Here is a 21,099-nt window from a genome sequence, read left to right as displayed (position 1 = left end):
GATTTTCAACATTTTTAATCGTTTGTATCTGATAACAACGTTAACCGATTTCGATGAAATTTTCAGCATGCATATAACTAACATAAATCTAAGCAATGTATTTGTTAAATTTTCATTACAATCTCGGATAAAAAAGTCACAAAAAGCGAACTTAACTATTTTCTTCGCGATTCGGACCAATTGCATATTTTCCAATTTTTTTTACACATCATTCAGTAAACTAATGTCCCTAACTTCACAAAAGAACTCAAGTCAGTTGGACCAATTTGAAAAAAGTTGTTCTGTTTTAAAGGATGTACGATACCTTTTGTCGCCTACTGTATGTGCAACACATTCAAAACGTTTAGAGAGATCTGCCAGAGCCGTTGCTTCGGTAGAGGGTTCGAAGTTGGTGAGGGTAGCCGCGGCTTGAATGGTAGTGGCGAGTCAGTTTGGCTAGAGACTTCAACGCGTGCATTTGCTTGTGTAATGTCAGTGAATTCTGCTCTGTATTCTCACGCCTGATACGCCGTCGTCCGCTCTTGACATTTATGAAAAGTGTTTACGATGTTTCCCCAACGCTGACTATTAAGTAACGTGCACGGATGTAACCTCTTCTATTGCTGTGAACGGTTTCTTATTGTGAAAATGCATTAACGTGTAAGGGACGAAATTGAATACTATTTTTTTACGGATAAAAAGTGTGAAATGTGTTGATTGCTCAATAATTTTCGTTTTATATGTATATGGAATTCACTTACGGGTTATTAATATGACATGTTTAATTTGATATTTAAAATTACACATTTATTGAAGTACGTAAGAAAATATATCCAAACATTAAACAATAGATTAAATGTCGTTTAAGACGATGTTATATTTTTTTAATTTCATACTTATTTGTGCTTGAGATTATTTACATTTGTATGTTGGTTATTTTGTTGACATATAGATTAGCGATCCAAAAGTTTACGTACACGTACCGGTTAGAAGGTTAAACTCGTACTTGCGTTATTATCGTGTTAGTGCTTGATTTTCCTTGGCCTGTGTGTATTTGCATAACAAATATCAATATAATATATATTGAATGAAACTTTTTAGGAAGAAGGTGTTGAATTTCATTATTTTGTTTGCATACGAATTCGGTAAGTGTGCCTAAACTTCTTAGGCGATGCCTCTATACAATCTATCAAGTAATATTTATAAATTAGATTATTTAATTAACAATTTCATGTCTAAATAAAATAAATGCTTGCTGATTCTACATTTGAATAATCGCAAATCAATTCAAAGTAACTGTTGAGGATAGGAAAAATTCATTCCTTGTGTAAGTAAAAGCATTCTGTAGTACGTGTAGAAGGACTAGGTAAACAGAAAAACGAAAGTAAACAAAAATAACCATGAAAAGATATACCCGTTTTTCTTATATTAATAGTATAACTACATATACATACATAAGCAACATTAAATTGTATAAGAAATTAATTGCCTCGTAAAGTTGAAAACTAAAAATTTTATTAAGAGTAATGTCGGTTAATTATGTTGCTGTCAACAGTTTTAAAATATCCCGTACTTAAATTATTTTTAACTAATTGATTTACCATTTTATATTCCTAAACGATTTAAATAAAAAATCATATAATTACAAATTAAAAAAGACATTAGGTTTTTGTCAATTATTAACAATCACTGCTATGATGGTAAACAAGTTATATTGTGTATTTGGAGAAGTGAAAAGAAAACTTACATGTAATTGCAGACACTAATTATTAATAAAAAAATTACAGTATTCTTATGAAATGTGAAGCATTTATTATTATAGTTGCTATTATGTATTTGACTTTGTTTAAATACAAAGCAAAATATAAATAATCATAAATTTCGTTTGTAGTTCTGCTCGATCTTTAAATACTGTTTATACCTATTCTACCGTGTACATTGCTGTTCACCTTGAACGCTTCATGTAAGGAAACAATTTTAACACTATAATTACCAAAACAATTGAAGTAATTGATTCATAAATTCTTACAATAATGTTTAAATGTCATATCAATGCATTGTCAAAGTTTTTCGCAACTTACATTACAATATGTAAATGAAGAAATTAATTAATAATTGTTTATGTACAATTTTCAAACAGCTAACTGATTTATCTATCTGATAGAAGAAGATATATCTGAGTCGTCTGAAATACCAAAGTTAATAACAATTAGTAAGATTCCAAATATAATTATAATTTTGTACCATTGCTTTTCTTTATTTTATTTCATGGGCAAGTGTAAGTTAAATTCAAGTACATTCCCGCCATTGTGTTTAGTAAAAATGGGCCAGGAATTTGGAGAAAAATAAGAAAAATGAGTTAAGAGAATATATTTACCTATCGCTACATTACATACGAACTGAGTAACTTGAAATTGTCACATTGATTTATGTCTGGAGGGCACAAAATTGTTGTAATGCAACATATAATAAAATACATCAATTTAAAAAAATTGAAATTTATTCTAAGTAAGATTAAATATCATTTAATCCTAACAAACGCTTGATTATAACGAACAATATTTCGTTACATTTTAACGACTGTGAGCCGATTTATTTCATATTTAGTACATTTTTTAATTATTTCAAAAGGGAAACAATAAACAAAATTTCTTTCAATTATTTTTTGACATAACTTAATAACAATTTAATGAAATACATAATAAATCTTTCATAACATATGTATTTTCAATAGGACCACAAAAACAAGGTCATATCGGATAAATGTTTATATGAACTTTTTTTGTTATTGGTATAGCGTGCAGGATGTTAATAAAAAATGAGGCACTGTCACAAGGTGGGTTCTACATGTAAATTTAAACCGAAAATCAAGAATGACGAAATTGTGTTCGAGGTTTCGTTTCCGAGTTATTAATTGGTGAAAATACGGGTGAAATACGTACGATGTGTTGGGTTATACATACTACTTGAACAGCTGATTCTCAGCTGATACACTAATACGATCGATGGCCTAGTTTTTCATGAATGAAATTAATTGAAGTTAAAGATCATGTCTCTCAAATAAAGTAACTCGTTCTATCAGACGTGTGTAATTAATTAATGTAAGATAAAATAAACATTATTTGCACTGAAAAGATCTTATTAAAGTAGAAAAAAAACTTAGCGACTTTCTGAATGTAGATTGGAAATACAAAAATAACCCATTCTCATTTACTCACGAAAAATATGGCTAATGCTCAAATTCTTCAAAGAAACAAAACCTACTTCTAAGTGTGATATAACTGAACATTGTCGTTATTAATAAAGTTTTTTAGTTGATACGACCGCGAAAGAATGAGAGAAAAAAGGTCACCTTTAAATCATTGAAATGTTTCAAAATTTCAACAAATAATAATTTTGATATAAATCAATATGCTACTTTCATATACCCACTCTGTATGTAAACTATTGGTGTAAAAATAATTTAGGAATTCCTGTAATCAAAAACATAATTCCATCTCCAGTTTTCGAAGTCTAGTTATGTAAAATACTTGCATAACATAATTAAATATGCTTTTAATTGTAATGTGTTTCAAAGTACTCATATGTATACATATTTATAATTAGGTGCGATATACCTCCGTTCATTGGTCTTCATCCACGATCCCAACGTGTACAATGATGTCATTTAATTACCCTCACCCTGTTTCTAGGACCCATCAGTACAAAAAGGTAAGTAAATTAATATGTAAAAGTAGAATAAAAAGTTTTTTTCGTTTTGCGATTTAACAGGTTCATTCCGCATGGGGACATGCGCATTGGCGTAACTAGAACTTTTTTCTGGGGGGGCCAGGTACCCTGACTTTCGCCTATAACACTCCCCACCAGGCACCTGTACGTATTTTATACCACATACGTGGGTTGCACAAAATAAAGTCACACATTTTGCAATAATTATTTACATATTTATTTAACAGTAAAACTACGAATAGAAGAATATAAAAATAATTTTTAAAAATAAAAGAAATTTGAGATTGATTAAAATTAAAAGTATATTATATGCAGATACCTATAATTAAAATGTATCATATATAAGCTTCAATTTGTGGTTTTTTTTCTGCAAAAATATTTTTCATATTCTCTAGCGCTAGTTCCCTTAATAGCATCCGACTCTTCAATTGATGTTGCAGGATTATTAGTTAAGTAGAATGTAAAAATTAAACAGCTTAATACTAATACAATTTTACTTAATACTTTAACGTAATGAGGATAGTACTGTATTTTGTCTACTTGCGGTACGTACTGCATTTCGGCTCAAGTATGTATTTTTTATAACATAAAATTTTACCAACTGGCGAATGTTTTTCTTACATATTTCAATCATTTCTGAACGGAGAGGCCAGTCCGTATTCTGGGGGGGGCCAGGCCCACCGTGGCCCCCACCTAGTTACGCCAATGGACATGCGTAAGTAATCCTGTCCATGAGTATTTGAACACTTAGGAGAGACGTTGATCAAATTTGACACATTGATAGAGAATTAACAATGTTCGGCACATATTTTTCTGTAGTTATCCAGATTCTTGTTTACAGAATGAGAGTAACCCTCAAAGTAAAAGTTGAAAAAGTATATGTTAAATATAAAAATTAACGGAGATAGAAAAAAATGTTGAGTTAAAAAATTGCTTGTAATTTTATAAGGAATTATTATACGAGGTCAAGAAAATTTTTTAAAAATCCTGGGTGGAGTTAATCTAGGATAAATGACCTGTTTTTTTCACAAATATTTTTGTAAGTGTTTAGTGTGTGTTAAATTTGGACATAATAAACCACGGAGTGCGTTAACAAGCACATGTTTTAGCAACTTTTATCGAAATGTTTACGAGAGGAAAGAATAGATGGTAATTATAAACTACCATATCGTTTGATGCAGTAAACAATTGTACATCGTAACAGCTATACAGGGTGTCCCAACTGAAAGGAACTACGTAAATATCTCCTTTCTGTTAATGCCGTGGAAGAATAACATTTTTGAAGGTTATGTTTCCGTGTTTTTCAAGCTCAAACCGAAACGTGTTTGTCACCGGTATTTTTTTGCAGGAAAGCATACATTTCTTTTTATTGTACCGTGTAGCAGATGACAAAATCCATTGGAGCATGCCTGAGTTATGACCTTCAGATAACCTTGTACATCCAGAAGTAATCAAATTCTAAGACCAATTATTCTCCGAGAAGAAAGTCTAATGGCGTCAGATCGGGTGAACGTTTTGGCGAAAATCTTCGGCCATTACGTTTAATCTAACGATTTGGGAATGTTCTATCGAGTACATAAGTTGCTGTTGATTAGCTTGTCAATTTAGTGTCCCCTTGATAAAATCAGATAAGCATTAATAACATAAAACAGTAACGTCTGAAACTAAACATTATCCAGCAATCCTATATTCAAAGGAGAAGTGTACCTAAATGACTTGTATGCAAAGGCTTTACGCATACAAAATGTGAAAACTGTGGAACTGCACTATATCCCCACAAAAATAATAATTATTTCAGAAAGTTTCTCAATAAATTAATTTGCGACTTGTTTATATGTTCCAAACATGTTGTAGTCATTTCGCAATAAATACTTTTTCAAATAATACAATACAGAAACATGAGATGGACATTTTTAATTATTTTTCTATATATAAGCCATCTTTTTAAAATAGTATGTATAAGTCGAATTTTGGAAACAAAAATGAGTTAAGGATGTATTCCGGTGTAAACGTTGTAAATAAACGGGTTTTTTTAAGATTTCTGTAAAAGAAAACTATAAGACATAGATTAAATAATTAGTCTGGAGTTTATTAATATACATTTTAAGATATGCCACAGTTTTTCTTATGTTATTATAAGTTTTAAAAAATACATTTATTTTTTCACTTCAGATGAATGGATTTCAAGATTTTATATACTTACACTGTTTGGACATCCGTTTTTGTTTATGTCACAATCATTGCTGGTTTTTGTAATATATATTAAACAAAATAAAACAAAAAAAAATGTTTTTCATATCTTAAAATGTATACAAGGTGGACAACAAAACCTGATCAGCATAAATTATTCTACTGCTAGCTGTTCGATCGAAAATATGTTTGCATGCTTAACTATTAGTGCGGACGCCATAAATAGAACTAAACAGTCGTTTCCTCGCCGTTTACACGAGTGCATTGCAGCTGATGCACACCATTTTAAACATCATTTTAATTAAGGTGAATGATATTTTCTTAATATTTCTTTGGTTTAGAAGAAGAAAAATATTATTTGTTATGGTGCTTACCGAATTCGTTTCAGTATCCGCTAAAAAGATGGGCGTAAAAAAATTATAGTTTTATCTATCAAAAACTGAAGGTGACCTGGAAAACTATGGTAACCAGGGTTGACAAAAAATTTGGTACAATCATCTCAAAGCTTTTCTTGAATCATGTTAGCGCTAGCTAAAATTTTGGTCGAGCTATCAGCAGTAGAAGCTAGCAGTAGAATAATGTAAACTGATCACGTTTCATGGTCAACCCTGTATTAATATATTTATATATTATATATATTGTATATATATATGTATATATATATAGGGGGAGTCATGTAACGTTTTACACCTCAAATATGTTTGTTATTTTTAAAGATACGTCAAATGTCATAAGGACAAAGTTGCATGGTTCAACGGGGCTCACACGATGCCAACATTTATTTTTCTTTGTATGTCATTTTTTTTAGAGATATCAAGGTCACGTTCATTTTTTTAAATGGAACCATTCTCCGTGACCTTGAATTACCTTGAATAATTATAGTCACTGAATTCCTAATGAAACGGACTATCATTGTAGGTGTTTAAAAAGGGTGAATCTCTTTTAAACAATGAAGCTGACCTCGATATCTCTGAAAAAAATGACATAAAAACAAAAAAATTTTTGGTATCGTGTGAGCCCCATAGAACCATTCAACTTTGTTCTTAAGACATTTGACGTATCTTTAAAAACAACAAGGATATTTGAGGTGCAAACGTTAGGTGACTCACCCTGTATATTATACCATAGACTTATTGTTAACTCTATGTGTTATAGTTTTCTTTTACAAAATTACTACATACAGCCGTTTTTTACAGCATTTACACTAGAATGTACCCTTAATATCTGTTTCTTCGGCAGAACCACATATGACGCCTGCAAGCAGACAACCACCATACAGAGTTGCACATGATTCAGCCTAGTAAATCGGCGGGCTCATTTTAATAAAGTGTATCTTTAAGAAACATGATGTATTATCAAATAACAATATAATATTAATACTATATAATATCAATTATATTATACTATATAATATTAATAATATTAATTAAACACTATTAAACATCTACTATAATAATTAAACACTACAAAAACATCCATGATTTTGATGTTTTAAAAAAATTGACCTCAAGAACCATTTTATCCCCCCTACTCTATTTGCTGCTTCGAATGCTTCAACAGTTTCTACAAATAACGGTGATACTTGTCAATTGGTTCGACATTCAAATATTCATCTGAAATTGCAATCAATCGTTTTCCCGTCTCTTCAATTATTTAAGCGACCGTTATGTAGTAAATGCAGCCCATTGCATTTCTGTTTACTAGAAATTGCAGGAATATTTAAACATTCGAAAAAGACTTCACTGTCAGTGAAAACATAAGCTTTCGCTGGAAGACTAGATCGAAATATATGTATGACTTAATAATTAGATTTATATGCTTTCCTCTTTGGTCAATAATTAATGTAGTTATTTTGTTCAAAATAGGTAACAAAACCACTTTTGGAAAGAAAAAGGCGTGCTCGAATAAATAAATGTCTCGATGAGTTAAAGAATCTTATGATAGATGCTTTAGAGGTATGTAACTACTATTATACATTATTATTATCGTAATGACTGGGGTTTTTTTTTAAACTTAGAACTTTTTTTTAAAAACTATCTAAGTTTGCAGAAAATCTTAATAGAAGTGTCAAACAATATTTTTTCTGATAAAAGCAATTCAGTTGCAATGAAGTTTTGAGATTTTCTATGCTTTATAAAATTGAACGATTAATTACCAAACATTTGTAATTTACATTGATTTTTCACCATCTTTATTATGAAAAACTTTTCACCACCTTTATTAATGACAAAATTTTCCCGTGATATGAAAAAATATTGAGTAATTAATTGCAGATGAAAAAAATGTATTAAATGTATCCAACAATAAATTATTTTGAACATTACAATTGACACATGCGTCTCGAATGCTTTTTAGTGCCATTGAAAGGGTGGTAATCAGACTAGATCTACAAGCCTTAACAGGAACGATTATCTATTAAAACTTGTATCGTATCGTAGTTCAAAAAGACTTTTATAAGTTGTAAATGTAATAATATCGACAGTATTATGCACGATAAATATGCAAAAAGCATGTGACGTTTGTATACTAAAAATATGCAAAATATATATATACATATAACATATACTATAGTAAGCAATATATTAATGTCATACAATATTCACAATATACATTATTTAACAATATTTTTCACAATCATTCTAGTAGATTGTAGTTCGCGTTACAGTAAATTGTAACCATTTTTTCTAAATTTGTTGTCAATTGGTGAGGCTTGTCTGTCAAAATTACTTTGAATGCGGAGAACGACCGCTCTACATCACACGAAGTAATCGGTGCGTACTTATTCCAGCAACGTTCTGGCACAATTATCGGTCCTTGCACGCCCTCGTTAGTTAAAATTCTTGAAATGTTTGGTAACTTACAATTAGTAAATCCCACATTCTTTTCCACAATAGCATTTACTTTTCTTCTGATTTTTTCCCCACAATATCCAAGAATATTTCCTGAATGGATTATGCAATTCATATATAGGATATCCCACCTAACTCTGCCACTTAATTATTCTCTTATTTGTCACGGTACAAAAAAATGGTTCGGGAGAAAGTTTTAGTGCATTTTAGGGGGGAAATTAGGCTATGAAAGTGAAAGTCATCTTAAGGTCATATCTTCGAAAATTTCTCTAATGGTAACGTTTTTTTAAATGAAATGCCCTATTTTTTTGATTGTCATTACAAAGAGGAGATCATAACGTATCCAGCGATGTATCACACTGTGGGATGACAACGCTTTCAACATACACTTATATAATAAATAATGCGATGATGGCTTTTATTCTGTTTCTGCAATTTATTTTCTGCGAGCTTTAGAGATGGCTGGAACTGCTACTTGTGACTCACGAGTGATTCGATCACGTTCGTTCCCAATCACGTTGATTTTTCACAGTAATTCATGATTTTTCATGATCGTTTCTGATTGGTGGAGAAACATAACAGTTCTTTAGACGCGACTCATAACCTGTATATTTTATATTAACGACATCGAAACAAAAATTCGAGTTATATCGTTTAAAGTGAAGGAATAATTAGAAACAATGAAGAATAATGGATAAATTAATGATTATAAATTATAATCTACATTTACCTAGTAAAACATTCTTTTAGAATTTCTTGTTGTTTCTAGTGACTTTTAAAAACACAACTAGTAATGTAATTCATCGTAAAATTATATTGAATACGTTCTTCTGTTAAAGACTTACAATTGCAGTGAGCAGATTCACTCAAGATAAAAAAATCGCAATCACGGTCGTGAATGAAGTTAAATCACGATCGTGAAATTTTCAACCCAAGGTCATTTCAAGGTCATAGTGTGATACATTGTTGGATACGTACACTTAAAAAAAACGTTACCATTAGAGAAATCTCAAAAGATATGACCTTGAGATGACCTTCAACCTCATAGTCTAATTTCCCCCCTAAAATACACTAACTTTCTCTCGGACCATTTTTTTGTATCGTAACAAATAAGAGAATAATTAAGGGTGGCGGGGTTAGGTGGGACAACCTGTATATCCCAGTTGAATCACTCAAGTTCATATTAACTTAATATTAAACCTACAGTTTCGAATTTCTGTGTAAGTTATAACTAAATGTGTTTGCTCCTAATAATAACATAACTGATACAACAGTACATCGACCGTGCGAACACGTGCTATGATTTCTTCGATACAGTGTAAAGACCTTTAAAGGAAGCCACGGTTTCTTGCTCGACTTACAGACCGCACGATACCACGTTTCCCCCTGTAATTTTATGAATTACTCGCAACAGGAAATGCATTCTCCAGCTGCAACTACGCGTGCAATCGATTCTCTGCTTAAATATGCCTAGAGCGTGGGAACTTCTACGAAAGTGTCAAGTAAACACACGACTAGGCTGCAATTACGGGGCCGCTCGTTATCATTTAGATCGTTCCCATTGCATTAATACCTCCGACGAGACCACAAAATTTAGAATATCGATAGTATTGTCGTAATTAGAATGTCGATATTATGCGTTTGTAACGTATAAAGTTATTACACAAAAATATGTAAACGCAAGTGAAGATTCAACACATTTTTGCCTTATTTTTAAATGGACGAAATCTGGAGGAAGGAATATAAATTTCTGATTCATTTCTGTTATTCATAGTTTAAAGTTACATAAATGTTTGCAGTCTGTTTGTAACTGAAACTCAAGTCTCGGACATTGGACTAAACAGGGTGAGTCTCGTAACGTGACGACTTCAAATAACTCATAAGTTATTTGTTGTACAAACGAATTTTTATAGTTTCCAGGAAAACATACAGTGCTGTAATTTGTTTTTTGTTACTTTGCTTTTTTACCGAGATATGAGAGTCACCTGCAGTTTTTTAAATGGAATGTCCAATATTTTGTCCCGAATTTGAATAAAGCACCACATTCTGTGTAAAAAAAGTAGTATATCGAAGAGGGCTTAAAATTAATAATTACTGAGATATTATCAAATTAATAATCTTCTATTAGGAAATATTTCATAATGCTCAGTCAACGTGAGAACACGACATTGAATATTGATTTTTTAATGAGCAGTGGATTACTTATTAACACAAACAATTAATATATGAAAAAAGTGACGAATACCTATCTTCAAAGAGATAATAAATAATGTAAACTACTACATCTCGGATTAATATGAAAATAAAAACAATTAAAAACAAACCAAACAAGAGACACAAAAATAACAGAATGTTTTATCAGAGCCTTTGTTTTGGAGTATAATACTGTTCACTCAGGTTAAAATAATAAACTTAATTTTATTTGAGTACGTTAAGTCTAATAGTAGTATACATTAGCTATTAAATTAATGCAGAAAAATAATAAAAATCAATTTCTGCGATAGCAAAACTCTTACATGATTAGAAATAGGTACATTGTCCTTATACGTTTTATCACAGAAAACAGAGTTTGAAAGTTTCAACGTTCATTTAACATAAACAATTTTCTGTGTCATAAATGTCAAGATACGTATGTTTTTTTTAAAATGTATGAAGATTTAAATTTTTTTCTGAAACTTTAACCACGACAGATCTTACATTTGAACCTTATCTATGCAATGTCCAACTGCAGTGTTATTATACTCGTGACGTGTGTTTTGCAAAATGTTTGGAATTGCACTCTAGGGTAAATGTGGGTATTACTGCGGACTTTAGGGATAGGTTAACTTTAGAGTGCTCGATAAAGCGTTCAAATAAATGAAAATTCCTGCTTCTTGTTTTTAAAGAAAGCTGGATGACATTAATTCCATAAAAAAATGAGAACAGGGTACCTAATAAACGGATAGATATAATAGAAATCAAAAAAATTAAAACCACATCTCATTGCAGGAATTACTGCGGACTAGCATGTATTACTGTGTGCCAAGCACTAACGAAATACCTATTACTGCGCGTATATTACTGGCAACTTGTATTAAGCAAAATATTAGTATAAATACCTATATTCTGTAAATAGAAAAATTATTTAATTTTATTTATAAGAAGGAAGTGATATAATATACAAGACAGAAAGTATTAATTTATTAGATATTTATAGTATAGCCTTATTACTAGACTGCGAATCTTATGCAACTATATTTTATGCACTCTGTGAAATACAATAAAAGACAACTTTCATTGGATGTAAGGAGTTTTCTATTTTATTTCGAACTCAATAAACTACTTAAGAGCGGAAAGAAATTCTTGTTTGCTCTTACCTTTATAAATTACTTTAGAAAATGTCATTTTGCATAAAGATCCGCAGTCTACTTGTTACAATATGAATATTAATAATAAAAAAAAATAATAATAAACTTTTCAAAGGAAACTCAAAATTTGTTGATTCTGATTTTTTTTCCAATAACATTAATTCTGTAGCTTTATTTTTTAAATGAGTAAATGCGGTCGAAAATAGGTTAGATTACGCTGTCACCTGTGCACAGTAATAAACGCACGTGATGTAAAGTACTGCACCTAATACTGCGGTGAAAAATAAAAATTAAAAATTAAAAATAAACTCTAACAAAGATATAAATGTTTTTTAAGTAGGCGTTCAGAACCGTCATATTGTAAAATCGATCAAAGTTTCGTCTTGACGAATTTCAGTCTACGATAAAAGAATTAATAACAACAAAATAATTTTATCATTAATCTTCAAGAGTTTATATACTTTCCAACATTAAATATTATTCGTTTTATAAATGTCCACAGTAATCGGGGCATCCGCAGTAATACCCACACTTACCCTATCTGCTATTATTTCCTTCGCAGGGCTAACCGAACAGCATATGTCCTTGTAGCATGTTAACGGAGTCAAAAATATTTATTAATTCCAGACGGAAGGGGAAGACATCAGCAAGCTGGAGAAAGCGGACATTCTGGAACTGACGGTTCGTCATTTACAAAGACTCCAGGGTTTGCAATCTTCCGGATTGTCGGGCGCGGCCACCAAGAATGATGAGATTTCTGCCGAAAGTCGGTGGCTGTCTGGTTTTGGTCGCTGCGCAGCTGAAGCCTACAGATTTCTCTCGGCACTTCCAGGTGAAGGTGCGGAAAGGTTAGCACGGTATCTGGCAGCTGGTCTTCAAAAGGGCCGGCCAACGAGTTCACCGGTAATTATTTTTTCATCGATAATCAGATCACGAAACAATCAAGCGAAAGTTCTTCGACGAGCAGAGATAAACTCGTCGCACACTTCACCGACTAGGGGTTTTATTAAATTATTCGGAATCGAATTTATTCTACATGAAGTGTGTTATGAAGTCTTTCCAGTTTTTGTGGGCAAAAGGATCGGTATTTATTGAAAACATTTTGACTTGTGTAAATGTTTGACGTTTAGAGAATATTCTTTCACAATTTTATGTTAAAATGCACAAAATTAACGAAATCATAAGATTATTTTTATTATATGCACGTGATAAACAGTAGTTGGGGACATGGGCGTAGCCAGGTTATCAGTCAGGGGGAGGCAAAAATATTAACACATCGACTGCCACAGTGAAAAAGGCCGTACGTAGCCAGACACACATTATTTTGTTTTTAAAGTCATAAATCGTTGAAAACGTATGTGTTTTGTTAATAGAGGCTTTTGGACGTGTTTTAAATTATATTGGAATATTAAATATTATGCAAAAATTTTGTAACTATGGGAAGGGAGGGGGAGGAAAAATCCAATTTTTTTCCTTGTAGGGTGGGGCAAAAGCCGCTTTTTTCCGTCCAGGGAAGGGGGCAAATGCCCCCCCTGCTCCACCACTGGCTACGCCCATGGTTGAGAACTCGTTCAGTAGCGATTTATGTTTTCTTTTAACCGTCACTACGGTGGAATTTGGGGCCGATGTGTCACCGTTGGGAGGTATTCCGAGCCAACAGCTTGCATGTAATTTAGTAAATTTCAATGTTTTTAAGAAATTTCATGAATTTAGGGTAAAGGTGCTCGTGAATTAAAAATTATTGGTACATTTTCAAATGAATACATTCTGCATCAATAACTGAAAGCTAGAAAGGAGCGTTTCGAGGCAAGGGTATACATACGCCCGCAGTAGAGGAAGGATTCGATTGCGTACTTATTAACATCTGTAACTTCCAACTATGGGAAATTAATGTAAAGAAGATTATTTCTAACACCTTAAAATCTTAAACTTACCAATTTCATATTTCGTATCAAAACGTACAGTATTTAGCAACAGCTGAGACTACATTCAAAGGATGCATCTGTTACATAAATATAAATAGTTCAATGAAGAACGCATTTGCTGATATAAATATGTATTAACAATCAGTGACATAAAAGAACTGAAAAGACAATAATATAATATATACAACGAACATTATATTAAGTTTATGTATGTATATACAGTGAACATAAAACTACTCAATACTTACTACATAATATCTTACTTGCTTTCGAAGATAGAAAAAAATGTGATATAAAAATATTATTCGGTTAGAAGGGGTAAATACTGTGATAAGCAAACATTTTTCTCAAGGTCACATGTTTCGAATCACATTTATCAGGGTCGTCATTTATCATCGTCACATTTATCAGGGTCATTTGATTTTCTTTTAAATGGGACTGTATATTTTTATCAATGTGGCGCAATAGTTGAGGTCTAGACCAATCCAATCACCTTATATACATATACATATATCCAACAATCTATAATACATAGTATAACCTTGATATGATCTTAAGTACGAAAAATCCACAAAACACTGTAAAGAGAAGAAGACATTATTTTAAGCTAAAGTGACCAGACGTCCCGGATTAGGCAGGACTGTCCCGCATTTGAGTTGTTTGTCCAGCATTTTGACATTTTCTCAGAGGTACAAAGTTACTGTTCCCTCTAGTTCATACTAGATAGCGCTATTAGCTGGTAAAAAAATGGTGCTTCCAAAAATGTATGACCTTAAATAAATCTGGTCACCTTACTTTAAGCATTTGTGAAAACAAATTGTCTGCAGCAATCCCACTATCGTAGTTATTGTCTTATTTAAATCTACTCCCATACATTTATGCATTCTTCAACCTCAAGGTCATGTCAGGGTCATATCATTATAAGTCGTTGGATTGGTCTTACGCCACGATTATAAAAATGCGTAGTCCCATTTGAAAAAATAACGATGATCTTGATGTTTCGAAAAATATGAACTTCAGAAAATGTCCTTGCCTATCACAATATTTGCCCCCCTCAACCAAATAATAATTTTTTCTCCAATTTTTCTCTATCATCATAAACAAGTGAGCAATTTAAAGTGCTCACCCAAGATAGGACTCCTTGTACACATAAATACAGGGTGATCGATTCGGGTGTACTAGTGGGAAAAAATATAAGGGGTGATTCTTTCAGGCAAAATAAGACGAAAATCAAGAATAACGAAATTGTGGAAAATGCTTCGTTTGTTAGTTATAAGCGTTTAAAAATTGACCCAAATGGTGGTAATCCGCGCGCACGGAGTGTCAGCGGATCACGGCTCGTCAGGGGCATACAATCACTTTAAAGACTCAACGTTGTGCAAGAAAAGTCAGTAGAACAGCTGTCTACTTACCGCGTAGAAGATGTCGATAATTTGTGCCCGCGGTATTTGAGTCGAATCCACTTGTATCGCATTAACTCTTATTACTCGATAAAATTCGTAAGAAACGTAAATATCTTCTTATGAATATTATCGAGTAGAGAGGGTTAATGCCCCCTCTAGTTGTCGCGTATAACAATTGTCCTGTCCACGAGTATCCATGAAATTAATCCGCACATGCACGTACACCACAGAAGTCCGCGAAAACTGACCACACACACTGAGCGATTGTCCCGTCCGCAAAAACTGTCCACACACACTGCGCGATTGTCCCAACCGCGAAAAATGTTCACACACTGCGCGATTAATTAGACCCGCGAGCGGTTCCTCCGTTGGGTTTGACACTCTACACGTTACACAAAACTAACACTCAAAATAATTAATTTATAACTATTTAACACTAATTTTTAACCTACACTAATTAATTTATAACAACTATGTATACTAATTTTTAACACGCTATAATTAATAAAGCCTACACTATTTAATAAAACCTACAATAATTAATTTGCACTATTTATAACGACGACGTACGCGATACTACTAAATAATCACTACGTAATTGCTAAATAAACTAAAACTTAGTTTACCGAACATGAACTTTATTTGCTCACAGAATGCAAAGGATACCGTTCGAAAACAATGAAAAACAAAAAAAACAATCGAAACATGAATATTCGCCACACAGTGTTGTTGCTTACCCTTTCTTGAACTGCAAAATGGTTCTGGTGCTCGTGCGTGGATTTCTTTCAATGTGTTGCAGTACCCGTTCTTCCAAATCTGCGTCGCGTTGATTGTATCCGCCGGTTTTTCGTGGAATAAACATCCCGTGATTTCGCAAACGTTGGCCACTCTGGTAAAGGTTTTCACGTTTGGTACGGTTCTGTTGGGGAACCTGTCTCTGTAAATCCGTTGTGCTCTTGAGGCATTTCCATTTGCGCTCCTATAAATAAAATGAATATCTTCAAATTCCTGGAAGCTGTATTCCATTTTGGTATCCAAGGGTTTACACCACAGAAATCCGCGAAAAATGTCCATATGCACTGCGCGATTGTTCCGACCGCGACAAATGTTCCAACACTGCGCGAGTAATTACACCCGCGAACAGTTCCTCCGTTGGGTTTAACACTCTACACGTTACACAAACCTAACACTGAAAATAATTAATTTATAACTATTTAACACTAATTTTTCACCTACTCTAATTAATTTATAACATCTATTTATACTAATTTTTAACATGCAATAATTAATAAAACCTACAATAATTAATAAAATCTAAACTACTTAATAAAACTTACAATAATTAATTTGCACTATTTATAACGATGACGTACGCGACACTACTAAATAATCACTATGTAATAATCGCTAAATAAACTAAAACTTAGTTTTCCGAACATGAATTTTATTTGCTCGTAGAATGCAAAGGGTACAATTCAGAAGGGACAACTGATATTGTTGAACTGATCCTCCCTCGTTAGGATCGATGTGGCGTAATAGGTTGATCCCCACTTTTTCATGGTCAATACTTTTTGGGAAGGATGAGCTGCATGGGAAAGTGTCTTGGAGGTCGCGTTTCTTTTCGTATGTTCTTAGAACAACATCTGTATTTTTTTCTCATACACCATTCGGGGCCACTTGGCCACAATGCCGAGGGTGTGCGTGTCTGGATATTATAAAACTGTCTCTTGTCTTCTGCAGTACGACCACCCGCGGATTGCCTGCAACGTGTTGCTGCCATCGACGAAGACCTTGTCCATTGTGTTTTCGGCCGACCCTCTTGACATTAACTTATAAATAGAACTTTCAACGCCGAATGCAAATACCATGTTAGAAATGGTTCATATTACACAGAATGTATGTGTTCAACAATTTCCTTTATTTTATTTTATGTAGTTTCTTCATGCATCATAGTGCAGGTGCGGCAAATTTCATCTTAGTTTCATTCTAATATCATTATACGTTTTGTATGATCCATGTTAATTGCATATTATTTTTTTGCGGATACACAGGCTCGTGCTTATTGTTTTTGGCCCAAATTTCTTACCACGAGTCTCACTCATTGTTATAGAACAAGGGGTTAAAGTGACTGTACGCCCCTGACAAGCCGTGATCCGCTGATACTCCGTGCGCGCGGATTGCCATCATTTGAGTCAATTCTTAAACGCTTATAACTAACAAACGAAGCATTTTTCGCAATTTCGTTATTCTTCATTTTCGTCTTATTTTGCCTCAAAGAATCACCCCTAAATTTTTTCCCACTAGTTGTCGAACACCCTGTATACATAAGTATAATGAGAAGTGACGACACATTCTAACAGATTCTATTTGATAAAATTAGATGAAAATCAAGAGTGACGAAATTAAATTAGAGGCTCCGTTTTCAAATTTTAAACAATTACAAATCGTTCAGTCACGCCTGAAACCTATACAATACACCTGCAAAACTGCAAGCGTAGAACATGGTAGTCGCTAGTCGCGGCATATGCTCTCGGTGCCTGAAAATAAAATATACGTACATACCTTTGCCTCCTAACAAATACTTACAAAAACAGATCCGCAGAACCAAACGTAAAATAAACAAACAACGAACTGTAAGGAATTGAATCAATATTATACAAAAATATATTCACTGCGTTGGTCATAGTTGAAAATGCTATTGATTTACAATAAACTAACAATTAACACAAAGTATAATTACAGACTTTCTTAATAATAACACGAAAATAGCCTAGGTCCATAAAAAGCAAACTATTATTTATGTTTTGTTTAAAATTCGTCTTATAATTACATTTCTACATATTGAATACATATTTATAGGTATACAATAAATAATTGACCTCCAAAAGTTGAATTTATCTTCCTTTAAGCCTCTACAAGTTGATGAATATTAACCCTTGTATGAAGCCTCTGTAAGTCGAACTTTTGTTTGTTAAAGCTTTCTTGCTCGAAAACTTCGATAAGACCAAACCTCCACAACCAAAAGATTTTTACTCTTTCTTTGACATTCGAATTACAGAGGTTCCGCTGTACGGTTAATGCTTCTATTTTATTCCTTTATTACGCGTTTCATAATATTTTATATTTTTATTATATACATAAGTAGATGAAATGTACTTTTTATCAGGGGTGGTAAATACTGATAATTTCTTTTATTTCTTTTAATTTTAATGTTTCAATAAATCGACCATTTTACTTGTAAAATATTTATAGTTTCTTCAAAACATGTTTCCACGTTTGTTTCAGTTGAAAACCAATACGCTTCCCCTTCTCACAGGATCTTTCCTTGGAAATGCTGCAATTCAGGACACCAGGGTGACATCTTCTAATCAAAGCACAGTAACCAATTGCGAAACCAGCAATAACGTAGTCACGACTAATATTCTGGTTCAATGTAACTCAGTGATGAGTGTTAACAATAGTGAGGAACTAACCTCAAATTGTGTTGCTCATGTGAAAGATTTGAGATATGAACACGCATCAGATAAGGTCAAAGTAAAATTCAAGGTCGAGGATGAAGAAGAAATTGACGTAGAACGCGTTGATAAACAGGATCATATGTGGCGTCCTTGGTAGTATTTGTAGAATATAAGAATTGTAACAAACATAATGATCTTCGTAATGTCAGTTGAGGGATCCAGTGCAAGGGGGAGCTATGTCGTAACAGTAGCGCTGTGAGATATAGTAGACGATATTCGTTTATTACATATTTCGGGGCTGTAGAGAGTCAAATTTCCAGGAATGATACAATAAACGAAGGCCAATCACACACGCGCTTTTCCCGTCCGTTCACTTGTTCGACATAGCTAAATATAGGGTGTTACTATCTCCGTTATTTTTATAAATATTAAAAAGTTTATTCACGGAAGTTATTGAGTATTGAAACGTTTCATTAAAACAATATTATAAAGGGTGAGTCATCTAACGTTTGCACCTCAAATATCTTTATTGTTTTTAAAGATGCGTCAAATGCCTGAAGGACAAATTTGAATGGTTCAATGGGGTATACACGATACCAAATAAAATTTTGATTTTATGTCATTTTTTTTAGAGATATCAAGGTCACCTTCATTTTTTAAAATGAAATCACCCTTTTTTTCGTGTCCTTGAATGACGTTGAATAATTATAGTCATTGAATTCCTAATGAAAAGGACTATCATTGTAGGTGTTTAAAAAAGGGTGATTCCATTTAAAACAATTAAGGTGACCTTGATATCTCTAAAAAATAATGACAGAAATTACATTTTTTGTTGGTATCGTGTGAACCCCATTGAACCATTCAACTTTGTCCTTAAGACATTTGACGTATCTTTAAAAATAACAAAGATATTTGAGGTGCAATTGTTAGGTGACTCACTCTGTATACAGCGCCCTTTCTGTGATGAAAAATATGCGAGTTAAACATGCGTGACACCGTATGTATTCCACTCCTTCCTTGCTGCACGACAGAGTGGAGTGTGCGCATGCTGTGAGAAATATGTGTAAACGAGGGGCGTTTCCAAGATGCAATAAAGGGGCTTACATTAAACGAAAGTCTACTGTATTCAGACTTTCATGAAAAATAGTGTAAACCATAATAAAGCAGAAATGTTGCCACGTAGTTATCATACAATCGGTGTGAACGGAAAGTCTACCGAAATAGGCTGAGCGATGAATGTGTTAATAAATACTTCGATTTATAATTATAACTGATTCGAATGAAAGTATTTTTTACTTGAATATTACTAATTCTAAAATCATTAGTAGTTGGTATACAAATACACAATCTTGGGAATTCTTTTCTTTTTCTGTGCGAACCAGATCTTTTGTACGAGTAACTAAGTTATGAACTGTAACCCTCCTATTATAAACAGAAGACTCTTTCTGAGTCTGGCAATCTGAACATAATGGCTGAAAATAATAGGTGCCAAAAAACATATCGTCCGATTCTGTTTTGGGGGATGACAATTCATCCCAGTTTCAGTTTTTATAAGACAGAACGCTGGTATCGATTATACTAATTATTTTTGACTCAGAGAACGAAAGAGCATTCGGCATTGTTACATTCTTGTTAAAAATTGGGTAAAGAAATGTACATACTATCAAGATGTACCTACATCTTCAATATTACATAAGAAACGTGTTTATATTTTGGTTAAAAATATCTGCGCAAAATAAATGTTATTATATTCGCAAATAATGTTATTTGGTATTTAAATATACTCTGACAAAGTGTTACAGCTTTAACTTGTATAATAACACTTGTCTTATGTTAAGTAGTGTTAACTCAAATTATACTAAACATATTGTACTATGTACTCATTTCATTATTGCTTTTACTTGATCCGACAGTATCTGTTAGTGCAGTATAATCATTTAGGTTTTTTCGTTTTTCATTTACATGAAATCTGTAATGTAAACCTTTTATATTTAAACGTAGACAATTATAATTTCTAAATTTGTTAATACGGTTAATCTTAATATTATAATACATTCGTTTAGCATAAAACATAACATATAACATTAACAGTTACCTCAACTACTCACGAATATAACTCCTTCCAAGTGTAACCACTCACTTTTTAATCAGCTTTTGTCAGTTGTAGCAGGGGCTTAATGCATTATACCATTAAAGCTATACCGAAACCGATATATTAC

The 21,099-nt window shown here is 32.6% G+C and overlaps 1 protein-coding gene across 1 annotated transcript; it reads left to right on the top strand.

Annotated features, from left to right (window-relative positions):
- Positions 1-480: 480 nt before the first annotated feature.
- On the top strand, positions 481-19,321 carry LOC107192649 (enhancer of split mgamma protein-like). Its single transcript, XM_015581961.1, has 5 exons — positions 481-639; positions 3,586-3,690; positions 7,764-7,853; positions 12,722-12,997; positions 18,708-19,321. Exons 2-5 carry the CDS (start codon positions 3,637-3,639, stop codon positions 19,035-19,037), a joined length of 750 nt encoding a protein of 249 aa, XP_015437447.1. The 5' UTR covers positions 481-639; positions 3,586-3,636; the 3' UTR covers positions 19,038-19,321.
- Positions 19,322-21,099: the final 1,778 nt, after the last annotated feature.

Source organism: Dufourea novaeangliae, unplaced genomic scaffold, assembly GCF_001272555.1.
Source record: "Dufourea novaeangliae isolate 0120121106 unplaced genomic scaffold, ASM127255v1 scaffold396, whole genome shotgun sequence".
Taxonomy (NCBI): domain Eukaryota; kingdom Metazoa; phylum Arthropoda; class Insecta; order Hymenoptera; family Halictidae; genus Dufourea; species Dufourea novaeangliae.
This window is presented reverse-complemented; position numbering and strand designations above follow the sequence as displayed.